This window comes from Rhipicephalus microplus, unplaced genomic scaffold (assembly GCF_043290135.1).
Source record: "Rhipicephalus microplus isolate Deutch F79 unplaced genomic scaffold, USDA_Rmic scaffold_65, whole genome shotgun sequence".
In the NCBI taxonomy this organism is placed as follows: domain Eukaryota; kingdom Metazoa; phylum Arthropoda; class Arachnida; order Ixodida; family Ixodidae; genus Rhipicephalus; species Rhipicephalus microplus.
Genome location: NW_027464638.1, coordinates 115,765 through 140,000, shown reverse-complemented (window position 1 = coordinate 140,000; position 24,236 = coordinate 115,765). Strand labels below are relative to the sequence as shown.

General features: G+C 46.0%; 2 protein-coding genes across 2 annotated transcripts in view; both read right to left on the bottom strand.

The window, feature by feature from the left end:
* The window catches only part of LOC119162151 (nose resistant to fluoxetine protein 6), an 83,363-nt gene that overhangs the window by 3,810 nt on the left and 55,317 nt on the right, over window positions 1-24,236 (bottom strand). Inside the window, exon 13 of the mRNA XM_037414620.2 lies at window positions 3,693-3,835. Coding sequence (XP_037270517.2) covers window positions 3,693-3,835 — 143 coding nt within the window. The remainder of the gene's footprint in view (window positions 1-3,692; window positions 3,836-24,236) is intronic.
* Window positions 17,466-18,814, bottom strand: LOC119162150 (dnaJ homolog subfamily B member 6). The gene has a single exon (XM_037414619.2). It carries the CDS (start codon window positions 18,722-18,724, stop codon window positions 17,687-17,689), a length of 1,038 nt encoding a protein of 345 aa, XP_037270516.1. The 5' UTR covers window positions 18,725-18,814; the 3' UTR covers window positions 17,466-17,686.

The following is a 24,236-nucleotide window of genomic DNA, read 5'->3' as shown; positions in this document are numbered from 1 at the left end:
CAAGTGAGCTTGTAGCAGTTACCCAAACAGTCTTTATAAAAGGCTCTGAAAGGCCATTTTTCCACCTTTCGCTGTGGCTGTGCTGCACGTTCCGCGCAGGCCTGGCATTTTTGTCCCATATGAGTGGTCACTGGTAACTTCTCAGATCACCGCACGTTCTTTGTAATCGTTCGGTTAGCGGTGTAACTGATGCCTTGCGTTAGTCTCAGTCAGACACCTATAGCATTCACACGTGCTACCTTCCTGTTGTGATTGGCGGATACAGCACTCGACACTCTTGGAAGATTTCCGACTTCTAAAGGTCTGACGATGACGTTGTTTTTAGTGGCGAAGCACCTCTTGGTCTACGCTTGTCCAGCGTAAGGCGTAACCAAGACAAGAAGAGACGAGAAAAACAAGGAAGCCAGTATCTCCCGAAAAATATAATAGATGGCACTGTCTCATAGAAGTAGATACAAACTTCAGTTGAGTGACGGTATTCTATATGGCGCTGTACCACTACTTTCCGATTGGCTGCTGCACGGGTTGTGCTTGAAGGGGGAATAAACAACAAGAGGGAAGGCAGGGAGGTTAACCAGGCACATGCCCGGTTTGCTACCCTACGCCGGGGGAATAGGAAGGGGGCATAAAGATGAGAGAGAGAGTGGAAAGAGAAGAGAAAGAGAGAGAGAGAGAAAAAAAGGAGGATTGTCAGTCAATCGGCTGGCGCGTATGCAGCGGTGGCACTACACAAAAGGTAAAGGTGGTCACATAGGCCTGTAGTCCTCAAAAAGCACAAAACAGCTTTGACTGCTTTAAGCCGACGAAAGGCGATGACGGTGTTCAGGTAGCATCTGCACAGAGCGTGGCCGATCGTCCAATTGTCGCAATGCGTCCAAAAGCTTCTGGCAAATCGAGGGCAATGGCATATTAGATGGTTGATGTCTTCTTTGGTGCAGCAGACGTCGCATTCCGCATTGTCGGTCAATCCGATGAGGGTTATATATGCTTTTATGAAGGCAACCCCCAACCAAAGGCGACAAAGAAGTGAAGCTTCACGTCGACGAAGTCCGGATGGAGGTCGAAGTTCTAGTCGAGGGTTTATTTGGTATAATCTCGTATGTCTTATGCTTGGGGTGTTCCACTCCTGCAGACTCAGACTACGTGCCAGGTGACGAAGTTGCTTTGCAGCGTCAGTCCTTGACAAAGGAATCGGAAGGGTGTGTTCTTCTTGGTGCGATGTGCGAGCCGCGTTGTCTGCGGAATCATTGCCACTGATCCCACAGTGGCCAGGAAGCCACTGAAACTTGACCTCGTGGGCTGTTTCTGTGACGTGATGAACAAGCTTGACAACTTCGTAAGTTAATTGTTCATGGCAACCTCGTCGAAGGACTGACTGCATGCTCTGTAGGGCTGGTTTTGAGTCGGAAAACACAGCCCATTTACTCGGTTTTGGGGATTTGATGTATTTTAGAGCGCCACGCAAAGCCGCAAGTTCGGCCGCTGTGGACGTAGTGACATGTGACAGTTTGATTCGCAGAGTGATTCCTCTAGCTAGAATCACCACCGCACCACCAGAACGAGACGCTGTGGTTGAACCATCAGTGTATATGTGCACGTAGTTGTTGTACATTTCGTGCAGATGGCTCAAGCTCAATTGTTTTAGGGCTGATGAAGGCAAATCTGATTTTTTCTGTATTCCTGGAATCGAAACACGTACTTGTGGAAGTGTCAGGCACCATGGAGGATACACCAGTTTCTCAGCAGGCGTAAAACCTGACGTAAACGCAGCACGATGAGCACAGACAATTGCACTAAATTTCGTGCGGGGCCTCTCAGTAGTGAGGGTTGCCAAGTGGTGGGAACGATTCCTAGCATGTTGCCTGAGGTACGTACGCATCGTTTCATTGGTGATGTGCGTCATGACAGAGTAGTCCTGTGCAATGGCAATTGTTTCAGCTGTCGATGCGTAGCGGGGTAAACCAAGGCATATCCTAAGCGCTTGGGCTTGAATATTTTGGATTGTGCGCAGGTTCGTTTTGCACTTGTTAGATATAACAGGTAGGCTATACCGCAGGAATCCAGTAAATAATACCTTGTGCAGCTGTAACATGGGCTCGACAGACATTCCCCAACTTTTCCCAGCAATAAACCTGAATAAGTGACAAATGGCAGTCAGCCGCTTTTTCACGTAGTTTACGTGGGGTGTCCAAGACAGGTTTCGGTCGATTACGACTCCCAAGAACCTGTGACTCCGGCTGCATGACACCAACTGCCCGTTAATTGATATGCCGTAAGCGGACATTGGTTTTCTGGTGAAAGCCACGACTGCACACTTCTCACTTGCGATTTGAAGCTCTTGTTTGCGTAAGTGGTACGATGTCACTGATGCTGCCTTCTGAAGTCGAGCGCGAAATTGAAGTCGAGTCACACCTGATGTCCACACACAGATGTCATCAGCATAAATGGAAAGTCGTACACTGCTTGGTTGCTTGCCAACTAGTTCAATGAGTGTTAGGTTGAACCGCGTCGGGCTTAGCACTCCGCCTTGCGGGACTCCTCGGCTGCAGTAATACTCGGGTGTCGGGCTATTCTCTGTCTGCACGTGAAATGATCTATTCTGTAGGTAGCTCTGAACCCACGTATATATCCTGCCACCGAGTCCCACTCCTTCTAGTGCGCTGAGAATAGCTTCGTGGGTGACATTATCGTATGCCCCTTTAACGTCAAGAAACAGAGCAGCAGATAACCGTTTGCAGGCCTTCTGGTGTTCTACATATGTCACCAAGTCAACTACATTGTCAATTGACGAGCGGCCTCGTCGGAACCCGGACATGGCATCTGGATATATTTCGTAGAACTCTAAGTACCATTCCAGACGCGTTAAAATCATCCTTTCCATAACTTTTCCCACACAGCTCGCGAGGGCAATCGGGCGGTAAGAGGAAATGTCCAAGGATGACTTGCCGGCTTTGAGAAGTGGAATCAGGCGACTTGACTTCCATTCCTGTGGAACCATTCCAGTTTGCCAGGAGCCGTTGTACAGCTGCAAGAGTGCCTGCCGAGCTTGATCTCCTAGTTGACACAGAGCGCGGTAAGTGATGCCGTAAGGTCCTGGCGCTGAAGAACGTCTACACATAGCAAGCGCAGCCTTTAGTTCGTCCATTGAAAACGTAATCTCCATTCGGGGATCACGTGAGGATACAGAGGATACGTGAGGTTGTGCTTGGGTGCGCGAGGAAGGAGTGCCTCTCAGTCTGCTGGATTATCGCCGTACGTGGTGGATCGTTGGTGGGGCATGGACGGCGGCTCGTGCTCGTCGCTCGTTGGTGGGGCATGGACGAAAATGGATGAATGCAGACAGACGAATGGACGGATGGATGGACGGACGGACGGACGGACGGACAGACAGACAGACAGACAGACAGACAGACAGACAAACAAACAGACAGACAGACGCTTCGCCCCACTGATCAATCACTCCATGGATATACTGTGTTTTTTTTTCTACTAGCGGGCAAGGACGTTGGTTTCACGGTTAAAACAGTTTGATATCCCTATATGCCTTTCCAGAAGAATGCACAAGCCTACACAAAAACACGCCACTCTGACCCTCTAGGTGACTGTGATAAAAATTTCGTCGTAATATTAGCAAAACAACTTAAATATCGTGGTACATCAGAAATCGTTGTCACACACTTTCAACGGCGTACCTGGAGAAACTCGTGCAGCTGCATGGGAACCGTCATGACGCCGACGCGTGCCAAGTAGACAAGGTAGTGAATGAGGTAGACGGAGTAAGTCAGTCGGCTGGGCACCACAAATCCTCGCCACGACAAGAACGTATTCACTGGGCCTGCGCAAGAGGAGGTCATTAATGGCTGTTCTCTCTAGGGAGGGTAATCGCTTGGTTCCTGTTTATTGTCTACTTTAGCGCCTTTCTCGTGTAGAACAGTGCCCTGCCGCGGTGGTCTAGTGGGTAAGGTACTCAACTGCTGACCCGCAGGTCACAAGATCAAATCCCGGCTGCGGCGGCTGCATTTCCGATGGAGGCGGAAATGTTGTAGGCCCGTGTGCTCAGATTTGGGTGCACGTTAAAACCCCAGGTGGTCGAAATTTCCGGAGCCCTCTACTATGGCGTCTCTCATAATCATATGGTGGTTTTGGGATGTTAAACCCCACATATCAATCAAAACCAACTACCAACTGTTTAATGACCATCTAGGAAACGCACAGGAAACAAGACAAAACCGCGCATGCGTGCACAGCCAACAAACATCGCACAGCATCATGATCAAGGCACTAAGTTATTCAAAAACTGCATTTCTGTCGAGTACAACACAATAGATGTATCACTGATACAATTGGGCCCTTTCTTTTTGATAAAATAGGCTTCCAAGAGCTCTCTAACTGTTTGTTTTTTGCTCCTACCAAGAATCACCGTTTTATCAAACAATGGCACACATCCACAGGCTTTACAGTGCGCTGGAAGATGCACATGATCACTTTTGCCTAAACTATTGGCATGCTCCCTGAGTCTGTCATTAATGCAACGCCCCGTTTGACCGATATAGAACTTGCCACAGCCCAGGGGAGTCCCATATACCACGCCTTGTGCGCGGCGCCTAAAGAGTCTTGTGTGCTGCTTCTGGCAGCCCCTTTGCTCATCGCATGTGATACTTCCTGCTTCACGATATGTTTTTGCACCTCAGTCTTCTGCACCAAGTATGCACCAACTAGCCCCAAAACAAGTCCTTTTGGAATACCTTCTAAACTGGACGCAGGGGAGAAATCGGGCTTCATTTTAGCAGCCAATGCAACTCTCAGAGACTTTGCACGTGTACTGCCGGTTACGTGCGCTATAGGTGGAGCGATTAGTCTATGCACAGCCGCAGCAGCTGTGCTACGTGGAAGAAGATACGTTGCCCTGACTTGCCTCCCCCTTCCGCCCTCACTGGAGGTGTGCATCAAGCCACCATCTTTTCCGCTTATTCTAGCACTGCTCAGTTACCTGTTAACTAGCCCACCCTATTGCGGCGTCACTGCTAGTCACTTGGTGACCTTTGAAAGAGCGGCTGTGGCGGCCACATTTCGATGGAGCCAATACTAGAGGCCTTTGTACTTACACTTCGGTGAAAATCAGATGGTCAAAATTTTCGGAGCCATTCACTAAGGCGTACCTCCTAATAGTGGTTTCGGGACGCGTAACCCCAAGAATTCTTTACTATTTAAAGGGGTAAAAAAAAAGTGGCGGTTCCAAAACGCCTTTGATTGATGAATAATTGATATGTTGTATTTAACGTCCCAAAAACACCATACGATTATGAGAGACGCCGTAATGAATGGCTCCGGAAATTTCGACCACCTGGGGTTCTTCGACACGCACCGAAATTGCAGCAGACGGGCCTACAGCATTTCCACCTCCATCGGAAATGCAGCTGCCAAAACGCCTTTGCAGGCAAAGTGTTCTGTAGCCGACAGCAATCATTCAACCGCCTCCATGGATTGTGAAATCTAAGATAAGGTCACTCATACTAGACTTTGTACTTCCGAGAGCGTTGGTCGTAGCTCCCGGCGTCAGCGCATTTCGGTTGCGCGAGTCGAAATTTGGCTACTTACAGTGACGTTCACTTATAGGCTGAACACAGCTCCGCTGCACATCGAAATGAAAGCCGTTGCAGTCGTACAGGCGGCCAAATCTTTAGCTATCGTGCATGAGTGGCAGCTTTTTGTGTGTACGGCTGAATTAAGTTTCAGTTGAATTAAGGACAAGTGTAGGGCCATAAAGCACATGTCCCCGAAGCAATTTTTTTGCAACTTCGTTCCCATGAAATGGCACTGAGAGACAGAAAAGTGCCCACTGCGTACAACAGTTAGAGTTCTGGCCGACTATACATTAGTGTGGTGATCTTTCTGTACTACAGCAAAACGAAAGCTGTGCCACCGCCATGGTGGGTAACAAAAAGCGGCGCTCCAGCGCTGTAGCAGACGACATGATGTGTTACCCGAGAGTCCCTGTGCGCACGTGGCGCTGCGCTTCGATGCTCGACCGCGCCGGGTGCACTGGCTCTCCACGGAGAGCAGCAACGCTGAGCCGTGTTCACCGTAAAAGTTCACGCCACTGCACATTGGCCAAATCACTCAATTAACCAAAACCCATGCGGTAGCATACCTGAATAGTACATCCCTGTGTTTCCTTGCGACTCTGCTAGAGATAACAAATTGTTACGGGGCATTCTGCATGAGCGCCCATTGAAGCCACACCTAGCAGTGTTATCCGAAAAATAAAGAGAGAAAGAGAGATGACGTCCTCACTTCGCACGTCAACTTTCGTCAACTGAATGTTCATGAAGTGTGTCTGTATCCCTTTTACGTTGGCTTGCTTTACCTTTAGCATACTTTTACTTTTAGAAACGCATTACAAATGCACGCTCTGATATATGAGAAATTCATTCTTCACGCGTGCATATCATTGGATCCTAAATCTGAGTGAAGCAGTATCAAAATCAAAGCACGCGATAGACAAGTGTTGCATGATTGAGAAAAGTCACTAGGTTGTTCTTCAGACATGTAATATAGTAATCAAGTTTGGGAACTAGAATAAAATGTTGATTAAAACTTTGTTCCAATTTTTAGAATCTATTCCGCGTGTGTCGTGAAGTTGTCTAAGGTTTGTTAAAAAAATTATACCAGCAAAAATTTGAAAGATCCCACGCCATGTGGGAATTGGTGTCATGCGAAGAAGTCAGCAAGCAATACTCCATGCCGATTTTTTTGTGCTTTCAGCCAAGTGTAACGACAAGACTCGAAGTGTTTTCTTAATACTTGTGTGCGCAACGTGGACTTACCAGGAACATCTACTACACTGGCGTTTAGAGGATAACTCACGGTGCAATGTAACAAGAGCACTTACGTTAGAGCACAGACGTTAGTGTTATCGAAACGAAGTGCACATTATGGTGTGGTTATGCTAATATTACACCTAACTTCGGTTAGCGCGTTCCTCCGTAGATAAAGTGGGGGGGGGGGATGCTGTACAAGCGAAGCCAACATAGCCAGGGGCGTAGCCACGGGGTGGCACACTGATTCTGTGTTCCCTTCCCCCAACAACCACGAATGTTTTTCCGCCATGCCATATGGAGCGCGAAATCCACCCCCCCCCCCCCCCCCCTCCTCAAGGTGGTTAGCCATGCGCCGTCATGGGCTGCTAAAATTTTTCTATTTCTAACCATTTGCCTGCCATACCCCGACAATCATAAAGGGCCCCCCCCCCCCCCGTCGTCCCGTCTCCGCGAAAAAACTTCTGCCAACGCTCCTGAACCCCGCGACTACAATCGGAATTATTCTAATCTGACGCCTGTATCATAGGAGCACATATGTTATTTTAATGCAATAGCGCTAAAGTGCTCGTTTCGCACAAATTCTGGCGTCGGCGTCGTTGGCTGTGAGTGAAAAATCATCTTATGCGTGACCAAAAACACCTAGAATGATGCAAATAAAATAAATTATTGATAAAAAATCCTGGAGCAGAGTGGAGAACAAACCAGGGTTGTTTGGACCCAAGTTGGGATCAAACCTGGGTCGCATGCGTGGCAAACGGATGTTCCACCTGTCCGTCATGCCTCTAATTGTGAAGAAAGTCAAAAGAACTTCCTCTGCTTGGAAATGCAGTGAAAGTAGCTTTCGTGCTTCACAAACACATGCGTCCTGTATACATGCTTCACAATGCAACAGGAAATATTGCAGTAATATTGCGTGGTACAAGCGTCTATTGCCAAAGGGCGTCAGATTATGTGATTAACATGATGGCTCCATAGTTGAAAGCCGGTACCCCACTACGAAAGGCACACACGCTGCTGTGCCTATTGCGTTAAGACAACGTAGTGGTTGCATAGAATAGCCGAAAAGGTTTTATGCACTGAGTGTTTGAGGTACGCACTAGGAATACGATGTTGCTATCGCGTTTCACACCTAATGGCGAAGCTTTAGGGTCCCCTATTTTTTCTTTCATTTTATTGGTCTGTTATGAAATTAGATGGGCAGAACTGCCACCACAGGTAACTTTACTCCGACAGTAGAACTTCATAAAGCCTTTTCCAAAGCAGTTTCAAGACCTGGCGTGAATCTGTGGTGTAATATCTGACTGCCGCGCAGAAAGCTTGAATCCGATTCCTTCTGCAACCCTAATTTTAAAGGCGAAGCATTTTCTTGCGCACCTAAAACACTTCTTTCTATCTATCTATCTATCTATCTATCTATCTATCTATCTATCTATCTATCTATCTATCTATCTATCTATCTATCTATCTATCTATCTATCTATCTATCTATCTATCTATCTATCTATCTATCTATCTATCTATCTATCTATCTATCTATCTATCTATGTCAGGACGCTTTCGTGGTCGTCTCCTTAACTTGACACATACCAAATTTTGCATGGGAGGAATGTGGTATACTACGAGCAGATCATTACAGCGAATGCGTGAGATTCTTGCCACCAGCGTCACGTATTTTTCCTTAAGTCACATGTGGCACATAACCACACACCAAGTCCAAGGAATATGGATATGAGCTGATAGACCGTCCGTATCAAACCAGGAAGAGCAATAACATAACATAAAAGAAAATTGGCAGAAACCACGTACAGTGGGAATCAATGATGTGCGAAGCACAAATGAGGAAGGTTGATATGCCACTTTAAAATCTGCATAACGTTAGGAGGCGAACATAAATTATGCCGTGCATCACTTCCTTGTCATGACTATCAAGTTTAAACGTGTCATTTACCTTCATCGCCTATTCATGTCGCGTGATACCGAATTTGGTATATCTGGAGCTAGTGTAACGGTCACGAGCGTGCTATCAGCGTAGCTTGTAGTCATGTTTTACATGACACGCACGCCATGATTGGCATGTTTGGACGTGTCATTCACTTCCGTCGTCGATTGACGTCACGCAATACTGAATTTCGCATATGTCAAGCAAGCGAAATGAACGCGAGCATACTATGAGCGTAGATTGTAGTCATGCTTTACATGACTCGCATGTCATGATTGTCATGTTTGGACGTGTCATTTACCTTCGTTGTCCATTCAGGTCACGTAACACAAAATTTGGTATATGAGGATCTAGCAAAATGGCCACGTGCGTGCTATGAGCGTAGTGTGTAGCCGTGTTCTACATAACACGCATGTCATGATTAACATGTTTGGACGTGAAATTGTCTTTGTCGTCTATTTACGTCACGTGCTACCAAATTTAGTAAATCGGGAGCTGCTCGATTGGCCGTGAGCACGGCCCCGCCGCGGTGGTCTAGTGGCTAAGGTACTCGGCTGCTGACCCGCAGGTCGCGGGTTCAAATCCCGGCTTCGGCGGCTGCATTTCCGATGGAGGCGGAAATGTTGAGGCCCGTGTGCTCAGATTTGGGTGCACGTTAAAGAACCCCAGGTGGTCAAAATTTCCGGAGCCCTCCACTACGGCGTCTCTCATAATCATTTGGTGGTTTTGGGACGTTAAACCCCACAAATCAATCATGGCCGTGAGCACGCTATGAGCGTAGCATGTAGTCATGATTTACATGACACGCATGCCATTATTTTAATCTTTGGACGTGCAGTTTGTGCCGGAATGCGTTTCCCGTGTGCTGAAAGCGCGCTCCTACATGACGCGCCGATTCTCTGTGCCTGGCTTATGTGTGGAAACACGTGGTATTGATGTCACAGTGGCTAGCTAAACCGCTGTGAAATAAACGGCGGGGCTTTTCTCGCTTGCTTATCACCTAGACTGCCACCTCTTTTCTTTCACTGATCACCTACTGATAGCAGCGGGCACCGTTACGACATGGTGTCAGAAGTTATGTGGTCCGCCCACCTTTCACGCCATCGGAAAAAAAAAGAGCCATCGAGACGTCGACACAAACAGAGGCTGCAATGACCCCTGCACCACCGCCACCTCCACCGGGCCTTCAGCAACCACAACCGCTGGACTTTGACACTACCTCGGAGTGGCCGGCATAGATACAACACTTCGACGACTCTCGATAGGCGTCGGGCCTGAATGAGCGCTCAGAGTAGGTGCAAGTGCGCACTATGCTGTACACCAAGGGGCGGCAAGCAAGGGACATCTTCGTTACCTTCAATCTCTTTGCAGAAGGTTCGAAGAAGTTTGAGCTGGCCAAAGAAAAGTTCGACGAGTACCTCATGAAGGACACCAACGTTGTGTACGAGAGCACTTGCTTTCACAAGCGGCACCAGATGCCGGGTGAGTCTATTGACCAGTTCATGACGGCTCTACACATCTTGGCGGAACAATGCGACTTCGGAGAATTCAAGCAGCGCCTCATCCGAGACCGGTTCGTCGTTGGCCTGCGGTACGAAAAACTTTCCCGAGTTGCTCCAAATGGAACCGAAGGTATCTCACGCGACAGGTCTAGCGAAGGCCCACCTGAAAGAGACAGTTCAGCAGCAACAAGCAGAGCTTCGCACCTTCAACGAGGTTCGCGACAGCACTCAGTCCAATCCTTGTGAAGAAGTCACGGTCGACGCAGTGGGTCACCGCACGAAACTGCGCCGCCGTGAGGACACCCGGCAGCCAGCAGTTTGTTACGAAAGACAGGGCATCTTCTGCGGCGGCCACTCCCACCCAGGACAGACTGTCCAGCTAGAGCGCAGACGTGCTTTAACTGCGGCATAAAGGGGCATTTCGGAAAGGTGTGCCTCAAAGGGACTTCTCCAAGCAACAAGCGAAAGGTACGAGTGTCGTCCGTACAAAAAGACACTGGCGAAATTTTTCTAGGCGCAGTGGAGGCGCCTGGCGCCAAGGCGTGTTACGTTCAGGTATTGGTTAATGCAGTGCCTGATTTCGCAAAGGTTGACTCGGGGGCAGAAGTGTGCGTAATTCCAGCATCGTTTCCTGGACTTCCCCCGAGCTTAGAAAAAGCCGACGACATCTTGACAGGTGCTAGCGGCGCTCTGGTGTCAGAAGTGGTTTTTTCTTGCCTATCGCCTGGACTGCCGTCGCCTCCTTTCTTTCACCGACTGATAGCGGTGGGCGCCGCTACGACATCATTTACCTTCGTCATCTATTGGCGCCACGTAATACCAAATTTGGTACATGAGGAGCAAGCGAAACGGCCGCGAGCTAGCCTTGAGCTTAGAATGTAATCGAGTTTTACAAGACACACATGGTGATTATCACGTTTGGACTGTCATTTAGCTTCGTCGTTCCTTCGTGTAACGTATTACCAAATTTCGTATATTTGAAGCTAGCAAAACGGCCTCTAATGCATCATGAGCGTGGCATGTGGTGATGTTCGTACATGACATGCATCTCATCATTATCATGTTTGCACTAGTTATACTTCCCTGCCGTGGTGGTCTAGTTACTAAGGTACTGGGCTGCTGACTCGAAGATCGCGGGATCAAATCCCGGCGGTGGCGGCTACATTTCCGATGGAAGCAGAAACGTTGTAGGCCCGTGTGCTCAGATTTGGGTGCACGTTTTGGTGGTAGAAATATCCGGAGCCCTCCACTACGGCGTCTCTCGTAATCATATGATAGTTTTGGGCTGTTAAACCCCACGAATCAAGCAAATCAAATCTACTTGTATTCATTCGTAATCTATTTACTCCAGTAATACCGAATTTGGGATATGTAAAACTAGCGAAACGACCACGAGCGCTCCATAACTGTGGCGTGCAGTAATTACTTACATGACATTCAAGTCATGATTTTCACGTTAGGATCTGTTCCTTATGTTCACCATGCAGTCATGTCATACCATACTAGTTTTGCGATATGCCATGTGAACGAAACCACCGCAAGAGCACGAAATGTAAATCATGACGTTCATGACATACACATCATTTTCATGTTATGACTAGTCAGTTATGCTCATCATACAGTCATGTTATGGCATACCAGTTTTCGTAGAGATACCATTATCAAAAAGGCCAGGAGAGCTAAATGTCCTAGGCGGCTATATATGTATATGTATATATATATATATATATATATATATATATATATATATATATATATATATATATATATATATATATATATATATATATATATATATATGGTCGAAGTCACCGAAGTTTGCTGAGAAATGCTTCGCATTTAAAATACTTACGTGATCACATAATGCAACTTGTCATAAAAAATGCGCAGCAAGCATTGGTAGCGTTGTAAGTGAGAGAAAATTTTGAGAAGCGGGAACATAAAAAGTCGCATTTAGATCCGGAATCAAACTCAGCCATACTGCGCTGCATTAGTGTATTCTACCACAGATTTCACCAGTGCTTGAAACAGCCTACGGGGAAAAACTTTTTAATGGCGTCGTATCACGTTAACGTCCACTGTGGATGCTGTATTCACTATAAGATTTTGTAACAATGTAAAAAAAAACATTCGGTATCAACGTTTTTGACTCGCCAAGCTATTGTCAGCCACTGCACAACTTTGAGGAATGCGGGGGATAACCATTACATGTTACATGCGCATCATCACACACCAGAATGCAATTCATTTCTACAAAACTGACACCTGCGTTCTAATGCGAGTATACACATGCACAGAAGAAAACGCTCACAGCGTCTTGGGTGAGCTAGAACATACTTTAGTTTACAATTAAAAAAAAATACAGATTTCAAGCCTGGTGTGATACGGTTTCATACGAAGCATTCGGCAAGTCCACGCTGCATTTTTGAGGGGAGGGCGGAGGCTTTGAGGCACGCGTTACGAGGTGGATCGATTTTGAGTGCAGTATGTTGCGTACACCAGGACGTTCCACTACACTGGCACCTACTGATGACTATACTGGGCAACTTAAGGTCAGATATAGCCTCAGTCCACACGTTGGAGCACAGACGTCAGTATTATGAAATCGATTGATATTTGTGTTTTAACGTCCGAAAACCACCATATGATTATTAGAGACGCCGAACTGAAGTGCTCCGAAAATTTCAACTACTGGGGTTCTTCAACGGGCATCCCAATCTGAGCCTACGGGTCTACAGCATTTTCGACTCCATCGAAATTGCAGCCGCCGCAGCCGGGATTGGATCCCGCGACCTGCGGGTCAGCAGCCGAGTACCTTAGCCGCTAGACTATCCCGGCGGGGCGTATTATGAAACTACGTGTGCTTTACCGTGTGACGATGTGAACACCACACGTAAATTAACTTTCGTCAGCGAGTATCCCCGGGGTCCAGTAACACTTGAATACAGCTAGCTAAATCAAAGTACTAAGAATACATTGTTTATTAGACTACTGTAATAATGGAGACAACATTGAAACCACCATTGACGTTTACCCGGCATGACGTCTGCCCCACCGCGTGGTCTAGTGGCTAAGGTACTCGGCTACTGACACGCAGGTTGCGGGATTGAATCCCGGCTGTGGCGGTTGCAATTCTGATGGAGGCGGAAATGTTGTAGACCCGTGCGCTCAGATTTGAGTGCACGTTAAAGAACCCCAGGTGGTCGAAATTTCCGGAGCCCTCCACTACGGCGTCTCTGATTGTCATATGCGGGTTTGGGGACGCTATAATCCACATATCAATCAATCCGACATGGCGTCTGCATCACACATATGTATTGTTTATTGCTTTCTTATAAAATGAAACAGTCAGCACTACAATCCCAATTGCAGTTGCATCGACGTTGCACCTACGTAGCGTCTTTTTTTATCTACTTTCAACACATGGCATGGCTCTGTGATAGAATAGCCGCTTTCCAAGCAGAACGCTTGAATTCGGGTCCTGATGCTGAGATTCTGTTTTTTCTATCATTGAATTCACCAGGTCAATGCTGTCGACATCAGTTTCTCTTAAAGCTCGCATATTCAAGGTACCAGTGTCTGTCTCCGTGGTTCGGGGGTAGATGTAAACTGTCAGTCACATGCGGCACATATCAGGGTACCACGGCCCGTCGTATACGGATATGTGCCACACGTGTCTGGAGGAAAGGGTGTCATAACGTATTTCCCGGTATTTTAACGTTATCAATATTGTGACCACACAGCGGTATTCCTCAAACTCTCTTACGATTCCATACCAGTTTTGGTCTACGACAAGCTGAAGAGGAAAGCGCACTCGTGTAGGTGGCTGGATATTACATATAAACAATAAAAGTGCCTGCAGTTAGCTGAGAAATGCTCCGAATTTGATAAAAGTAATTACTTTCGCTTTTCTTCATTTTCGTACATGTATTGAAAATTCTTTACGTACTTTGCTGAATTAAACAGATTAGCGTTTTGTGCGCTTTTGTATATCTGACGCCCAAGTATAAAACTATTGCGTGTTGTTGCTGTTCTTTGAAAGAATAGTTAATAATATATTTCCTGTATATACCAGCACGACTTACAATCTTTGTCCTGACAAAGATATCAAGCGGCGGCCTGCAATCAACGTGAGAAAGACGTACTAAAGTTACGCCGCACAGTACGTGCAGGCATATTAAAAAAATGACACATAACTTTACAAACAAATAATGTAAAAGAACACACGTGGGAAACAGCATAGATAGTAAGTAGAGCAGAATTGGCATTGCAACAATAAAAACATAGCATACAATTAATGATAAATTCGGGATGAACGCACTGTCCGTGGTAGACTTCATTGGGGTTTGCACATCCGATCTGCGGCCCCATTTACCACCCACGGCGTGGCGCCACTTATGGCTCAACGCAGCAGCGCAAAAGTTGGCAACGGCTGATTAGCGGTCCGTAGACGGCTCACTGTAAATGGTATGTGGTTCTGATTTGATGGATATGTAGGATTTAGAGTCACAAAACCACCATATGATTATGAGAGACGCCGTGGTGGAAAGCTCTGAAAGTTTTGACCACTTGGTGTTTTTTAACGTGCACCTAAATCTGAGCAAACGGGGTTACAGCATTTACGTCTCCATCCAAAATGTAGCTGCCACACCCGGGATTCGATTCCGCAAACTGCGAGTCAGCAGCCTAGCACCTTAGCCACTAGACTACCACGGTGAAGTGGCCTGTCATGATTCTACTGAAACATCAAGTCTGAGGTTGTCGGCGTGAAACATTGTACGCAGCCTTCTGGTTACGAAGTTTACAATATAAACATAAGATATTAGTCATCTTGCACACAAATACATGAGATCCCTTAACGATACTTTTCGTTGAACACACACAGTCTCAAAAAGTTTTCAACTTGTTTCTATTCTGGAGCCCCACGCAGGAAGACAGTCCCGTCTTTGGAACAGTAAGTTCTTGTTTCTTGTTCATTACACACTGTTAATTCAAAAATATAATTTCCACGCGTCAGTAACCACCGTTGTACAGAAAAAACTCAGCGTCATCGCGAGGGCAAAGCAACCAATGCGATAGCATCAAAATGTGGTGCTATACGAAATCAGGCTGGCAGTTAACTCTCATGGATTTTGCTTTCACCGTAGAGCTCAAAACACTGGAGTAAGTGAATACGGCCGCTCCACTGAGAGATGCTGTTCCTACACAGTCTCGACGTGTTGAGAGCGCCGCACGTAAAAAAAAAAAATGCTCGTTCAAGACGGGCGGCGCGTTTCCTCTCTGTTTCGACGGCAGGCTTCCCAGACGGGGCGATGTTATCACATTCGCCCACCGAGCGACGGAGATGCGTTCGTCGACCACGCCCGTGCGCTGCGACCCACCGTAGGGCGTAAGACGTGCGCGGAATATAATCAATAAAACAATCAATCAGTTTTTATTCTTACGAAGAGGGGATCGTTACAGAATATAGAATGTACAGGCGTGACTCCCGAAGTATTAAAATGCAATGGGACCCTGGTGATGGTTACCAATGAATAAAACTAGGATTAGCAGCAGCTTGAACCATAAAAACTTAATTTGCAATACACATACGAAAAAACAAGTCATCAAATCCAAGTGTACAAAATATGATAATATAATATACAGCCAAACAGTTCTGGTAAAAATAAAACAAAGGGAACGCTATAAATTTAACAAATATTTTTTGATGAGTTTTTGAAAAAAAATTACGTTTGAGCGATTAGAATAAATCATTTCATATTGAGATAGCACAGAGCTGTGACAATAATTTACCAGCCCCGCCGTGGTGGTCTATTGGCTAAAGGCTAAAGTACTCGGCTGCTGACCCGCAGGTCGCGGGATCGAATCCCGGCTGCGGCGGCTACATTTCCGAAGAGGCGGAAATGTTGTAGGCCAACGTGGTCAGATTTGGGTGCACGTTGAATAACCCCAGGTGGTCGAAATTTCCGGAGCCCTCCACTGCAGCGTCTCTCATAATTATATGGTGGTTTTGTGACGTGAAACCCCACATATCAAATCAACGATCGTTTACCATAGTTAGTATGAACTTTAGGTAACAGAAAGGTATTATTAGCCGCAAGACTAGTCGTGTTTGAGTTAGTTAAAAGCTCTAAATCAATTATGGTGGTAGAAAGCTCATGTGTTTATTTTTATGCAAAAGCATAATTGTATTGAGCCTAAATAAGTTGTTAACATTTAGAATGTTGTTGTCGTGAAAAAGGTGAGTGGTGTTACTGTTGTGAGGACAGTTGAAAATAAGTCGGAGGGCACGATTTTGTATATGCTGTATGAATTAAACGTTACACTGATAACTGTTTCCTCAAGAATTGATGCCGTAACTGATGCGAGAATGTATGAACGTTAGGCACATAGACAGGAGTGCATTATGAAAAAACATATGAGCAAGCTTTAAGGTATTCAGGAATGCCAAATGTTGTCATTTTTCGAACGTGTGCAATTTGAAGATCGAATTCAAGTTCAGCATTGAGGTGAATGCCAAGAAAATGCTGCCCTGTCACTGTTACTAATGAAATGAGAGTCAATTACTATTACTGGTCAAAAAGTTACGTTTAGGTGCCCTAAAAACGGTAAACTTAGGCTTACATGGATTGATAAATTGATGATTTTTATGACATTACTAGGCACGCTATAAAGTGCATCATATAATTTATCAGAGAGAGTAACAATACATCTAGCAGCAAAAAAAAATGGAAGTATTGTCACCATATAATATGCAGTGAGCCAGAGGTAAAATGCCAGAAAGGTCAATATTATAAAGTTAAAAGTGTAACAAACCCAGTAATGAACCTTGAGGCACCCCTTGATTCATTACATTAGTAAATGAAAGTAAATTTTCTATACAGAGTATGCTTTCTCTTACTGGGGTAACTGCTCAAACATGAGGGGTGAACCAGTGACGCCGTATGTCTCGAGTTTCGTGCACCGAACTGTCATGACTAACGGTGCCAAAAGCCTCTGGGAAGTCCAGTTTGGACTTTGTATGGGACATGACGGACGGTGATGACCAAACTCGTTGACAATGTCCATATATTTTTTCTATCGTAATAATAAATGAAGTGACAGATACAGTGCTCTAATATTTTGGAGACATTTATTATTTTAAAGAGGTATACAAACTACGGGAAATGCGGGTCTAGACGCCGAATAGATGCGTCACGGCAATGCAAAAACAGACGCTTTGCTTTAAAGCATTTATCAAGGAATAACGTAATGAACAAGTGTTTACCACTAGTAATTGTATGCATGGCAGCACGGCGGCACATCTAACACGCGTTGCAATTGGATCGACGTTTCACATGATGACCGTTCAGTCTGGTGTGCGCGGGGAAATATTGACATTTTTAGGGGGTAATCCTGAAATTTTCTCAGTGACAACGTGGTGGCTACTTGGACTGCTTCCTCTTCGGTTGTGTCTGGGAGGCTGACGGGCCGGCAACAACATCAGCAGAGTCCTTCTTGGAGGGCTTGAAACATTTTGGGGCGTCCTTAGGCCCGCCTGCTGGTTTGCCAGAGCGAGTGCGGCTTCTTCCTGTTTTGCTCGGTGCGTGAATAGCAGCGAACTTAGGCGGAATCCCCTGTTTGGAGTCACTTTGACGCACACTACTAGTTTCCACAAACGTCCTAGAGGGCGGCCGTGGCAGCCTAGTCTGTGAGGAACGTTTGGAGAACACCGGGGCTCCGCCAGCTGCCGGAGGTGCAGTAGACACGCTGCCTTGAACCTCGTTGTTTTCAGTGACAGCCTGCACGAAGCCGTTGACAGCGCGCGACACCGGCACGCCGTCCTCAAAACGCAGCACCATCTTCACGCTGTCATCAAGGGTGGTACGCGTCTCGATGCGCTTGCCGCCTTCGTACCAGGCGGAGAGCATTTCCTGCGTCGGAACGCCAGTGAAACCAGGCGCCACGCTCATGCCAGCCGGCACGTGCGTGGCGAAGAACACGTCATCCATATTGTACAAAAATCCCGGGCGTCGGCCACCACTGAAGCTCTGTTGCCAGAAAGGCAGGCCACCGGTCAGAATGGTAGTACCACGTGCTTCCTTGGCGACACCCTGGTCCTGTCGACCGAACAGATCCTGGAATGGGCCACCTGCCGTTCCGAAGAAGTCTCTGAAAACTTCACGTGGATCGCGAAAGGTGAACGCGTACGTGGCCCCGTTCAAATTGGTGCTGGGTGATTGGGTCTGCGGCTGAGCGTCGAAGGCGCTCTTGCCGAACTGGTCGTACAGGCGCCGTTTGGCTTTGTCCGAAAGAATCTCGTACGCCTCGGAGACAGCTTTGAAGTGCGCCTCGGCCGCCTCCTTTCCTTGAGGGTTCTTGTCCGGGTGCAGTCTGAGCGCCAATCGCCGGTAGGCGCGTCGTATTTCTTCCTGCGAAGCATCTCGTCGCACTTCTAGGATTTTGTAGTAGTCTTCGGTCATGACTTACAGCCCTTGCTGGGGACTTGCCATCTACGGGAGACAAATTTAGCCGACCTTTCTTAGACTTTTGATGCATGTTCCTCGGCTTCTTCCTCCACTTCACTTCAATGCGTAAAGCCACTTGGTTTGCTTGTTTGCTCCATAGTACTGGCTCCTACCCACAATGAAGGATTGGCTAAAAAATATGTGGTTGATGTAAATATAAACATAAGACAAATACAGGGTATATAAGGCCACTACTGCAGAACTTTGACTTCATCTAATAATAATAAACCAACATCAGAATCTGACAAACACGTAAAGGTCTGAGGCTGTGCTAGTCTGCCTTAAAAAAAAGAAGTTTCAGTATTGTTTGTTATAACAAATGAATAACACTGAAACGCAATGAACGTTATGAGTAAGACAAAAGCAATGGATATACAAACCGGTACTATTTCGAGCCATTTTGGTATAGCTAGATTTAGTGTTACCACTTTCATGATTGCTAGCCTATTGTTTTGTTGCGATAGCAATTACATGAACACTCTCAGCGAGATTTTGCCGCCGGTGTCAGCGTCGCTGTCACTCACCGTATAAGAATCTCTATAAAACGAACCAAAAAATGCTGAAAAAGACTCCGGTGCGCGAAATCAATCGAGGGACCTCCGGGTCTTGAATGTGAGGTGTTAACCACTGAGCCACCAAGGGCGCCTGGTTCTATATTTTAACAGCAGGCTATTTATATATACCACTTATCGCTGTTGGCGGGCATCTCGGGGGGGGGGGGGCATCGTGTTTTCAGCATTATCAGCAAGAAGGCACAATGAGCTCGCGGTGGCTTTTATCTCTCACGCGTACTTTGGCCTACGGAGAGGTGGGGAGTGGCCAATCTCTCGCTCGCGCGCCCTTATCTGCATGTGGGGAGGATCATACGTGTTGGCTGGCGTTGGCTTGTACTGGAACTATTCTGTTGTAGTTATGGGGCGCAAAAAGGTCAGTGCAATCGTTGCACAGCCTCCGTTTGCGAAAAAGGCGCGCTTTTCAGACACAGCGAAGTAACTTATTCGCGTACATCTGTACCTGTGAGTACGTTTCGTGCGTCATTTGTGCGTGAGAAACGTGGGGCACGTTTCGATCTGCTTTCCACTGTGCGCGTGACCTTCCGATTTGTTGTTATCACGTTCATTGCTTCGCCTTTGCGGCAAAGCTGTGACTTTTTTAGAGACGGCGTCTACACATATTTCATAGTAAATATTATTTAATGGACATTTTTATTAAACCCCATGAAACATATCACATGGCAGCTATGTCAACGGCTCACACTAATTAGATGCTAGACCACTTGAAGGGTCTCCCTGGATATGTATAGGTAGCCAACCGAGCCCAGCTTGGTTAAACTTCCTGCCTTTCCTCTCTATTTTTCTCTCTCTCTCTCCCTTGGCATACAGTGCGCTGTTATAGTTTTGCGAACTCTTTAGCATCGAGAAATACTACAGCGAATACAAAACTGACCTTAATTAGTTTCTGTTTACGGGAAATTGTCAGCCGGAGTTTGCATAATTTTTTTATAGTGATGAGATGAGAATGAGAGAAATTCAAGTAATTTACGCCTTCACCAGCAAATTACCCGACCCTTGGCCAGTTATTCGGGGTAGAGGGGGGGGGTGCTTTTACTTAACAGTTTCAGAATCTGCATCATATAAATACTGAAGATTGTATTCAGTCATTGCAAATCAATAAGCGTTATCTTGTTCAGCTCTAAGCTCAGCCTCTTGTAGCATTAGGTAAAGAAATGGCGGCCTTCCCTACGGATGCGCACATGTTTTTTCGCAAATTATGTACAATCTTGTAAGCCCGAGTCTGTTTACAGCCCATCTATCAGTGGCTGATGCATAAGCACGGCCTCATTCTGGTGTTTTGGTTACGCACGGCATATTAGCATTGCCGAATTCATAGCTTGAATTTAAAACTGACATACGTAGGCTGCTTGCTTTGCAGAAGTTTCGTAAAAATGAACACTTTATTTAGATAAGAAAGCTGCCAAAAATATTCACGCACTGTGTTGCCATACGATGATATTGTCTGCTCTCATCTGATGTTTGTGCTAGCAGTGCGTATAAGTAGATATGCATGGTGCTTTAAGGGCGAAGCTCATTAGGCGTGGGTCTGTACATTCTCCGATGTATGTAGTAGTAGTAGATAGCTACCGTTGCGCAGTCACATGTACAACAGGGGATGTGAAATGTGAGAGGGCGGTACTTGAAGTGTGCCCTAGATGGACGCACGAACGTATGCACGGACGGATGGACAGACAGGCTAGGGGACGTACGAACGAATGGACGCCCAAATGGATAGACATACGGATGGACGGACTCATGGTCGGACGCACGTAAAGACGAACGGAGGCATGAATGGTCACAGGGATGCCCGTGCAGATAGACGGAAGCAAGAACTAATGGACGGATGGATGCACGGATGGGCTGATGGACGCATCGCCCCTCTCATCATCATTCACTCCGAGGATATGCTGTAATTTTCACTTAAGACCCCGGTGCCTCATACAAACTTTCGATTAAGAAACCTGTATGAAGCACTTGGCATCTTTGCAGACAATTTGTAGGTCCAGGAGGAAAGATTTTATTGCGAAATAAATCACTCAGAAATAATTATTACCTAAAATACTTTAATTACCCTTTTCTACTATCAAAATTAGGGTGGTTTTTTACAATTCCAAGTTGTTCTACGTCAAAAATGAAGATCAGCAGAGTTTTCTAAAATAAGAAATCAAATCTGCGGCATCGTGGTCTGGAATTTTGACAACAGATCTTTAGAACTACGCTCAATATTTTAAATTTTTATAAAATAGGCTAGCCATAATTTATGGCGTGGAGCAACTTCTTCTTATAAACAAGCATCCTGAAATTGATAATAGAAAAATTAATGGGACTGTCTACTATTCGGAATATTTTTTTCCTATTGTGGGCAAATGAGAAGATCGTTCATCACATCAGCGGCAGCGCGCATGTTCTTGTCCGATAAAAAAAAGAATTTATCATTTTAACTTCTTGTTGAACGCCGACGAAAAATGACCGCTAGCGTCACCTAACAGCGACGCCGTCAATCTACTGGTAAGACAAGAATTTTTGGCAGGTTTACTCTTTTGCTTAAAAACAAACATTTGTAAATTTAAACTGTGTTTTACGCACTTGAGGCAGCTTTAGGAAGCGCCAGAGAATAATTTTTGGTCATTTTTTTTGCGAGTTGAAGTTCAAAAAGGCGCCTGGTGGCGCTACCGGCAGTGTGTTCATTTGCCTGCATGCCTTCCAGCAAGCTATAGAGGAACGCGAGCAAGCTGTCGGCAAGCGCTCATAAGAACAACAAAAAGTGTGTACGCCTCTCAAACGACCACAAAGGAATTTATTATATTAATAAACAAAACTGGATGGTGCCCGCGAAAACCGCACCCGCTTTCTGTTTTCGACTTTCACCGGCAGTACATGTGTTATCGTCTCCACAAACCAGTTCTTTGGGAATTCATCCCACTGATGGAAGGAGACGAAAGCAGATTGAAAAGTTAAGTATTACAGGGACCCTCCAACACTTTTTGAGCACGATTAGAAAACGCTGCCGATCGGTAGTAGAGGCTCCCGACAACACGTGAGCCAATTATTATTCAGGCACGTGGCCTGAATTTCGCAATAAATTATTAAAGTCAGCCGAAAATTGCTTTCGCTTCTCTCGACAAGTGACGGAAGACGCTCAGAAATTATCCGTAGAACGCCCATCGATCAGCCATTAGCTCATTTGAACATGGCGCGCTCAGTCGTTACAGAGATCACTGCACGAGGCTGCGACTTGTCCACACGTGCACGCGCGATGACACTGAAAAGCTGTGCATTCAAAAAAAAAAGAAAAAACGTGCTCAAGGTCACGAGGTGTGTGTGACGTATTATCTTTGCCCCTGCCATCCCTCCCTGCTTAGCTTCCAGTGTTTTCGTCGGGACGAGAGAAGAGAGAATTCAATTGCAGCATGTCACAATTCTTTGTAACTCCACTCGCACTCCATGGATTCTTAAAAAATTTGCGGTGTTGAATTCATGAGGCAAGAAGCGCTTCCAATTAATTCATTTCATGGTTACTTGAAAAGGCGTTTCAAGGCCCCTTAAAAGTTTTTACAAACTTTCAAGAAAAACCACAGCAAGTTTAGATACTTCAGATGGTGCGCTTTTAATTGCGACACGAAACAGATCGTCAGTGATGGATGGTAGATAGTCCCCTTAAATGAAATATTTTAGTTGTATAAACATTTATGAGTGATCTAATAAGTGAAAAAGCGTTTCCGCATCGGCCTGCAAATTGTCTGTGAAGTCTACAAGAGCTTAATTATTATATATTTTAGAGAAAATTTATATTGCTTAAAAATTCATGTCCAAGCTCTCCGTACAAATAGTTAACCAGCTAAAGCTGAAAGGTGCGGCCGCGGTATTGAGCAGTGGTTTCCAAACGATGCTGTACTGAATCATTTCACAATTATTGATTACATGTTCATGCTTCTCAATGGGGCTAAACGTCGTTTGGCTCGGGTTTATAACAGTGTTTATTTCAGATGCCACACATAGAGCCTCGCATGACCACAGTCATGGATATAAAATATCATCATCAAACGCCGGAAGAAGAAGAAAGAAGACTGCTGCCTAGAGCGAGCGCGCGCTACTTCGCTTCTTCCAATAAACCGTATTCGTTCGAAGCAGTCCCTGGTCTCGATCCTCTTAATAATGGTGCCGTGAACCAGGATACTACCTCCTCGCCGGCAAGAAAGGTCAACCTGCCACGGAGCAGCAGAGAAGAAAACGGCGGAGGAGCAGAGGATCGACCTGGATCGAGCGACGAGACCACGGTGGACAGTACGAGCATCAGAACGAACGATTGACAAGTGAGGAGTCCATTGTTAACCGGCTCAATATGAGTAAAGAAGTGATAACGAATTAAAGGAAAGCGCTTCGCTCCCAGATCACGCGACTGATTAACGCAGCCGAGCAGCAAATTAATGATGGAGCTAACCGGGAGCAGCTGCTTACAACGCAGGCGCAGATTAAAGCAATAAGTGACAGTCTCAAGAGCGCAAACGAGCAAATGGAAAAGTTTCTAACAGAAGACAATGCCGAAGCTGAATTCGAAAGCGTCATAGAGTACGACATGAAATTAACGACGATATTATCTGCAATAGAAATCAGACTTCGACAGCCTGAACAATCGGATTCAACCAATAGGACAAGGCAGGTGACGCCCTCAAGTACGGGACAAGAAGCAACGGAACTAGTTAAGCTACCAAAGCTTGAAATGATGAAGTTTGGGGGGAAAACTTTGGAGTGGAACCGCTTTTGGTCTCAGTACGAGTCGGCAGTTCACCTGAGACCGAACATGAGCAAGGGACAGAAGTTCAATTACTTGTTGACATCACTAACCGGAAAAGCTGCGGCTGCTATTGAAGGACTTCAGTACTCGGCAGAGGAAAATTATGATAACGCAATCA

Excerpts from the sequence above, each read along its gene's own strand:
- LOC119162150 (XM_037414619.2), bottom strand. The coding sequence starts at position 18,724 with ATGACCGAAGACTACTACAAAATCCTAGAAGTGCGACGAGATGCTTCG.